Below are 8,251 nucleotides of genomic sequence, written 5' to 3' on the forward strand. Positions count from 1 at the left end.
ATTTTTTTCTAATGGGACTTGTAACCCTGCAAGGTGAAGGCAACACTCCTAAATGTTGAAGACAAGGGTTCCCCCCTGCACAACGCCATGGCTTCAAGTTAGTCTTCCTAGCTGCCAATTTATCTTCTCCAAGGGCTGCTGTCACAAGCCCATCTCTGTGCAGAAGCCTTCACCAACCTCCCTAGTCATTCCACCTACCCGCTCAGCTTACTAGACCAGTTTTCTGGTTTTGGTTTGTACTGCAACAATGGAGCCGATGGAGCTTTGCTGCTGTGATTGAAGGTCATGCTAAGCACTCTGCTTTGATTTCTCACCCATGGTCATAGCTGTCGCTATCTCTATCTCTCTCTCTGTCTGTCTGGCTGTCTGTCTCTCTCTCCCTGCATGTGGTATGGGCAGCTGGGGGGTGAACTGCAGGTGGTGAGTGGGATTCTAGGTAGGAACACCAGCACCAGCTGTCACCGCGCAGCCCTTGGCCTACGAATACTAACAAAAGAGTTTGTTTTGATTATTTCTGCTCCCCAGTTGGACCCATTTTGCCTGGCTCTCTTATTTGTATTTCAATAATGAAACAAGTGAAGCATGTGCTCTCCTGCTTTCATCTCTAATACTGGCTATTATCATCTTTGTGCAAATAGGGCTCCCATCACGGAGATGGAGGTACTGAGGATTTGTCCTGTTAAGAGCTGAGGTTCACCTGCTTCACTAGGTTTATGAAAATCTCCTCTGAGCACTTGGGGCCAGATTAGAGGCCACAGCAGTTCAGAGCAGCGCAGGTGTCCTATGCCAGTGATATTTGCTTTAGATACAGCCTGCTACTGGCTCTCCTGACTCCTGTGATGGAGTGGATCCTCAGGCACTACAGCTAACAGACATAATGGACCCCCAAACAATCATCTGAGCCAATGGAATTACACACAAGGACATTATTATCGTCCTCTCCAACACTGCTTTCAGGCATGACATAATCACCCTCAATGCCATAAAATCTCTTGTTTCAGTTGTTACTCTGCTGATGTTATTCTAAAAGAAAGCTAAGTGCCCTGAACAGCTCCCTGAAAAATGTCTAATTGAGAATGTGATCACATTAACCAACACCACATTTTGCACCACAAAACTGAATATCCCTGGGATATTACCTGGGGCAGGCAGTTAACATTATCTGCTCAGCTGGTTCTGACTAGGCTTGTGAAGTCTGTTTGGTCTGAGGAAGCTTTGTCCTCTGTGTGTATTGTGAAACTTGGCAGTGTTGTTTTACCTGCCAACCCACAGGTATGGGAGCACTCGGACCAGGACGACCAGTCTGACAACTGGCAATTGACAGGACACTCAACCACACAGGAAGCATTCATCTGCCACTTCCTTTCGAGATTAAGCTGAAACTATAAAGAATATAGTCACTTAAATGGATGGGCGGAGCTTGAACAGCCAAAACAATAGCTGATACTGTAACGTACCTCCTCACAGAACCTGAGATCCACCGACTTGCCGTCACTGCGCACGCAGTCCAGCATGCGGGTCTTGATGCCGCTACCACATACAGCTCGCTCACTCAACTGGCATGTGCTCCAGTCTGGAAAGTAATAACCATTAAACACAGATACTCGCTTACACAAATTCAATGTCAAGATTTATATTTTAAGCAGCCAAAATATGTTTTAGAACTATGTAGAGCAGTCAGCTTTACTAAATAGGATTTTTTGGATTTAGTAAAACAACACTGGACAAAGGAGTCTCATCATATTCACTGCCAAACACTGTCAATTACCTGTGATATTATACGAGTAGTGAAAGCAGTTGGTGTTGAGGGTGCAGGACTCTTGCTCTGTTGTGGAAGGACATTGCTTTGATTCCCCAGGCTGACGTATACGACTGGCAGTCCTCTCTCGGGTGTTATTTGTACTGCAAGGCTGTAAGTGAACAGAGACCTCTCAGTGAATCTAATTTCAATAAACATCAGAGGAGAGAGAAAAGCCGATGCTCAACACTTCCCGAACATTTCCCGCAGAATGAATTTGCCCTGAAATAAATATCTTATTGTTTTGAGCACAGCCAAACCTTTTCTAGGAGGAGAAATTCTGATGTCAAAGCATCCATTTAGAGGCTCTGATTCTCTCTGTGGTTTCTTCCGCAGGGACACTTTCTGTATCCATGGTAATTAACTTCCTTTACTGCTCTGTGGCAGACTGCCTGGGAATTGCATTTGAGCAACAGAATACCCCTCCCCCCTCCACACACACACACACAAAGACATACATAAACTTTCCCCACTCTAACCACAGCAAGCTATTTAGAACAGAGCAAGCTTACCATCCAAGCAGAAATCTGCCTCTTACCAGCCCCACCCCCACCCACACCCAACCCCAACCCCCACCCATCTATTCACCTATCCCTCCTATTCTACAGCTGCTAACTCTGAATGGCAGGACTTTAAACTGCTGTGATTCCAAGCTCTGGAGGACATTCTGTGCCACGCAGTCTTCTTAACAGGATAGCAGAGGAAAAGGGTGTGTGTAGAAGGGTGGGGAGTGTAAGCAGGGCCTCCCACATCCCCGTCAGTATGCATTAGAGGTGTCAGACACAGGTTTTAGGGTTGAAAGAGCTCTGTGATCTACGGCGCTTTGAAGAAGGACCGACCCACTTTCACATTATACACAAAGCTGTGTGGAATAGGAACCTGGAACTGAGATGCAAATATTAACTCTCAGTGATGGTAGAAAAGAAAAGACCATATCCAAACTCTGGGCCATTATGGTTAAGGAAAGTTGCAAAAAAAATTTCTTATTAATGAGAACTTGGGCCCCATCTTTTTCTTACCAGTGGGCACTGGCTCCAGGGACTCCAGTCAGAGAGGACACAATCCTCTGGGCAGGGAAGCTTGCTCTCTCTGGCTCCAAGAGGCATCTCCTCTGGGTCACACAGATAGTCTTCAACTGGGTCTGAAGGCCCGTCAATTGTATTTTGCATACATCTGCAAAAAAACGACAATCTCCTACTTTGGATATTCCTTTCCAAAGTTCCAAAGAATTTGAACATATACATAACTGTATATGCAACCTAAAAGAGTTATTTTCATACCGGCAGCACCTATGTAAATCGTACCTAACTTTCCTGGTCTGCACACCCTCACCACAGTTTTCCTTCAAGTCCACATTGCTGACTTTCCAGACACTCCAAGGCTCAGCCACCCAAATGTACTGACCACAGTCACTCTGGCAGGGAACCACCTCATACACCTGCCAAGATATCACACAGCACCTCAGCATCCTATGTATTAGATTATGTAATTATAAAGAGTCTGAATAAAATCACCAAAATAGGTCACTACTTTTGAAAAATGTTTATTACTCACCTGAGCCTGTTGTATGAGCCACATGGTAAGAAGAAGAAGAAAGAACAGAAAAAAGAAGCAGCTTAACACATGGGGCATTGGGCCAAAACCTCAGTGACTAGACCTGGCATGGTGTCTTCATTCATCTCCTATTCTATAAAGGATTTTGACTGTGAGATAGGGTCCTAATTTTCTCCACAATTAAATAAACATCATACATACATACTAGAGTGGCTAGTATTCGGTTTGGTCCTTTAATAAAATATTCATGATATCCTGGTAATTCAACCAAACATTAAAATAGAGCAAGACCTGTGCTTGTCCACAGGTGGTGAGTATTCCTGGACGAGATCAATGCCACCTGACTCACCTGATTAACGTGGTCGAGTTTAGGGCACGGTCTTCCACTGTTGTAGGGCTTTTCTCTAAGCCACTTTGAGCGCACTTTGACTCCACTCCCACATGATTTGCTACATCGCGACCAGTTTGACCACTCACTGAGTTTGCAGTCAGATGGGCAGGGAATGATACAGGCTTCTTCAATATACCCTACAAAGACAAACAATTGAGTGTTATATAGTGTCTGTAGTTATGGTGCTTCAAAACCCCTAAACTAAGGGACAATATATTTTAACTATTTCTTAAAAAATATCGTTTATACAATGTTATGACATTTGCTCATCAGTAGTAGTAGTAGTGTTGTAGCTTTTGTTTACCAGTACCATGTTTAAACCATTACCATGGTGCCATTACCATGACCATGGTAATGGTTTAAAAGTAAAGTCAGTATATGGACTGAATTAGTTAGATCCCTGTATGCACCTTTCTTCAGTCATATAATTGAATAAAGTGATAATTGATATTTGAATGATATTTACCCACCCAAGACTTTCTTGTCTTTGCTGAGTTCGGCATTCTGCTCTTTGAAGAATATTATTTTAAATTACAAGGCATTATAAGCTCTACAAATACTACAGTAAGTTTCTTTTATGGAAACAAAAGCTACAACACCTACTACTACTACTACTACTACTACTACTGGATTTGATATGTAGGTTGTACATGATTCAGAAGTCAGTAAGTACAGTTTACTCTTTGCTTAAAGTTTTGTTGTTGTTGTTGTTTTTTTTTTAAATCTCATACATCTAAAAGCCCTACAAACTGGACTGGTGCCATACAAAGCACCTAATGCAAATGGGTCTGCCAGGCTCCCAAAATGGTAGCCACACTTTGCACGGTAGCCTCAGACTGGGATGATTGGATAGACAAGGCGATGAAGTGAGAGATAGAGAGAGCTATGAGCACTGCTCATAGCTCAAAATGCTGCAACTCTGAGTCCCTCTGTGCTTCATGCTGAGATTACACCACCCAGATGAGAATTCAATCTCAACTATGACTCATAAAGAGAGAATCCTCAACATTGCCCAGAAATTGCATCCTCCCCTCAAAACCCAAAAGATTGTTCAATCATTCTCCTGACTCCTTCCCTGTGTTCTGTGCTGAATATAGTAAAATGCTAATCTGCCTTGTTTGGAGGTGCCTTGACAGATTTAGCCTGTGAATGATGCACCAGGGTTCTCACTTTCCACATTGATTCGCTTCTATTGAATTTCCCATCACTGGATGCTCAGCACTCACAATGAGGAAACTGCTTTCCTTTCTTGCTGAGAGGCACCCAATGCAGAAGCTGATCCCGGACAATACAATAACACACTAACAACATTTTTATTTGCTAAATTATTGCATGAAAGAAAAAGAAGCTCAGAAGCACTGCAGTTTCAATGAACGTCTGTGTGACAATTGAACTGTGTTAGAACTGTTAATTTTTATAATCACATGCATTTTTGCTAATTATGCCCAGTCTTTGTGCAGGTCTGTGTTTGTGTGGGCTGGAGTCCAGTGAGCTTAGCTTTCATGTCACACCGTGACTGTTGCAGCGGGAGGTCTCCACCAGTCGGTTGTCCTGGTCGTAGCACACCATGGCCTGGTACCGATAGCCCTGGCCACATTCCTTGATATCGCCCTGCACCTTCATACCCAGGAGTCCCTCTACTCGGCCGCCCTCTGGCAAGATGCAGTCAGACCAGTTCCCCACAGGCTGGGCATTGTACTTATTGCAGGGGCAGTATTGGGTTTCGCTGAGTGGGTACACCTGAGTATTTTTACAGTGATCTCTTTTCTTACTCTTACCTTCCAAGATAAAATAAACACACACACACACACACACACACACACACACACACACACACACACACATTATATATATATAAACACTTTCACAGATCCAGTGGTCATGAGTAGATTTGTCCACCTTAAACCAGAAGGACACAGGACCAGTTCTGGGTATTTATACTGCAAAGATGCTTGATTTAATGAGAATATGTTTTAAAACAGATTTATTACTAGAGGAAATTTACAATTACAATGACCTCCTCTTAGCTAATCAGTAAGCATTTGAAATAGACAGTAAATCACAGTTTGTACAAATGTTTAGACTGCTTTTAGACAATGGTCAATCATATAGGGTAACCAGTTTAGTTAAGACTATGCAGGATTTTCATTTTTCATGCAGGATCAAATAAATGATCAAATATGATTTGATTACAAGGCCTTTTGGATGGGCTCGTGTGTGTAGGGTTGTGTGTGTGGGATTGTGTGTGTGGGGATGGGGGTCTTGTATGAGACCTGTGCTACTCACCCACAAGTAAACGTCTACGTGTGCGCACCCCCACACAGTCAGACGCACAGGACGAGAACCTGGACCAGCTGGTCAACTGGCAGTCATCCTGACATGGGTGCTGACAGGCCTGAGAGAGCAGGGGCATTGGACCAGCCAGCTTCAGACACACCCCAATGTCCACCTGCCCACCATCCTGCTTCCGACAGGACACCGCTTCAGAGATGGAGGGAGTGTGCAGGAAAGAGAGGAAGAGTCAGAGAGAGAGGAAGAATGTCAGTTAACACAGAAAGAGACAGCAGACTTAAGGCCAGACTAATAGAACAAACCTAGAAGCCAAGTTCTGCTGTTCTTTAGCTTCACACTGGTACAGGGAGAAACAATCTTGCATGCACATCCCCAAATACTGAATAAGAATAATGGCAAACTGATGTATTAACATTAGAGCAGAGTAATGTTTATTGACTGGTGTAGATGAACAGGTCCTGTATGGGTGAGAGAAGGTAAAAGGCCCTGGATCGGATTGCTTCTCCAGCCGCGTCTGCATTTAGTAGGATATGGTTACAGGTAATGAGGCTTAATACAGAGAAAGCCATTAAAAGACGCCCATCTAGTGATCTGATCTGATGTAACTCATGCCTGTTTTCCTCAGGCTGCTACTAGAAGTCTAAGAACTATGTGCAGACAACCTCTTTAGCTTTACCTTGTCTTTCCCTGTGACCTAGTTTCCTTCTTCATCACTTCTAACAAGTTCTTTACATTTAGTACTTTTGTAAATTAGTTATATAAACATTTTGCCATCATGTGCTCTATGTTGTGTCTCCCACACTCTCTGAACTCTGTGGGACTTCCAGAATGCTCAGTTCTTATTTCCTTCAATATGATAAAGAGCCATAAAAGAAGTCTCGCCCATTATGAACTCCACTGTCATTTTAACTATTCCATTCAGTTTTATAATGCAGACCTGCTGTGTTGTCACCTTTCCTAAGTACTCAGTGGTCCCACTGAGCTGGCATATGGCGACTGGGTTCAGCTTTGAATCTTTATGTCTGTTTATCAGCGAGAGCCTGAGCCTGGGGCTGAGCTTTGTGGTGCTTCAGAGAACTTCACCAGCCTCTTTTAGATCCAGTATCATTTACACTGACATTAATGTTGCCTGCAAATGAACCCGTGCTGGTGCTTTGATGCTTACTCTCCCTTGCTCTTCAGACACTCTCAGAAGTGGAAGGAGACCAATCCCACACACTTCCACATGTAAAATGAGGCTGTTTTACACATACCGTACCATCTAAACATACAAGTACACACGACAATCCCCAAACTGTTTCTAATTTTTTTTTTTTAATGACCATGGATGTTTTCCTGCAGTCTGAATCCAGCCTAATCAGATGAGTTGTCATCCACCATCTTTTAGCAGGTTCCTACCTTCCTTTAAACCATATTAGTTGCATATAGATTTACTGTGATAAAACCCACTACACTGAAAATTTCTTCTTACTGCCAAGGTTGCAAAGAACCCCTAAACAATCTTTCAGGAAGAATTTAAGATGGAGAGCTCTACCACCCTGTAGAGATTAGCTCCAACCATAATCTACCACACCTGCTCCAGTTAATCAAGTCTTCCAGTAGCATCTGTTTATTAGAGACATTTATGACTAATGTCAGACCACACTTGAAGTAGATCTCAATACTGGATTTGGCTTCCCCTGATGTAGAGTAGATTAAACTCCAGATTGGCGGTGTTGTGTTGTCAGTACCTCTAGCCTGTAACCCTGGTCCACATGTTTCCTGAGCGCCAGGGCTATCTTTCCGAATAGACCACGGCACCAGCTGACACCGTCTCCACTTATGGGTCTTCCACCTTCAGCACAGATAGAAGGCATGCTTCATTTACTTAAACAACTTCTCAGAGTTGCTTTACCATGCCTGTGTGAACACACAATATTATACAAACTTGTTATATATTGCATGTGTATTTGTGGTTCTGTGCTGTGCTCACCGGTAGCCAGGGCAAACAGAAGGTGCCTCACACTCCTTCTCCTGGTAGCGTACTTCTGGGCAATCCTGGCCCCCATTGGCTGGCAGTTGAATGATGATGCGTTTCCTTGACTGTTTCTTCTTCATAGCTCCACCTTAAGAATGACAGACAGACACTTGAAATATAAACAATGTATAAATCACAAGTTCAGTTACACACACTAGATCAAGAACTCCAACTATTGATTTCTGAAAGAAAAAAAAAA

The 8,251-nt window shown here is 43.3% G+C and overlaps 1 protein-coding gene across 3 annotated transcripts in view; it reads right to left on the reverse strand.

Moving 5' to 3' along the window:
* Positions 1–8,251, reverse strand: part of thsd7aa (thrombospondin, type I, domain containing 7Aa) — a 76,677-nt gene that overhangs the window by 12,105 nt on the left and 56,321 nt on the right. For 2 of the 3 annotated variants that reach the window (XM_027010133.2, XM_027010135.2), the window contains exons 10-20: positions 8,008–8,140; positions 7,766–7,869; positions 6,030–6,224; positions 5,255–5,521; positions 3,702–3,880; positions 3,353–3,358; positions 3,103–3,236; positions 2,818–2,971; positions 1,769–1,910; positions 1,458–1,573; positions 1,259–1,382 (exon numbers count right to left, since the gene is read on the reverse strand). In XM_027010133.2, coding sequence (XP_026865934.2) covers positions 1,259–1,382; positions 1,458–1,573; positions 1,769–1,910; positions 2,818–2,971; positions 3,103–3,236; positions 3,353–3,358; positions 3,702–3,880; positions 5,255–5,521; positions 6,030–6,224; positions 7,766–7,869; positions 8,008–8,140 — 1,554 coding nt within the window. The remainder of the gene's footprint in view (positions 1–1,258; positions 1,383–1,457; positions 1,574–1,768; positions 1,911–2,817; positions 2,972–3,102; positions 3,237–3,352; positions 3,359–3,701; positions 3,881–5,254; positions 5,522–6,029; positions 6,225–7,765; positions 7,870–8,007; positions 8,141–8,251) is intronic. The other variant, XM_027010134.2, reaches the window with a different exon arrangement.

This window comes from Electrophorus electricus, chromosome 8 (genome assembly GCF_013358815.1).
Source record: "Electrophorus electricus isolate fEleEle1 chromosome 8, fEleEle1.pri, whole genome shotgun sequence".
NCBI lineage: Eukaryota > Metazoa > Chordata > Actinopteri > Gymnotiformes > Gymnotidae > Electrophorus > Electrophorus electricus.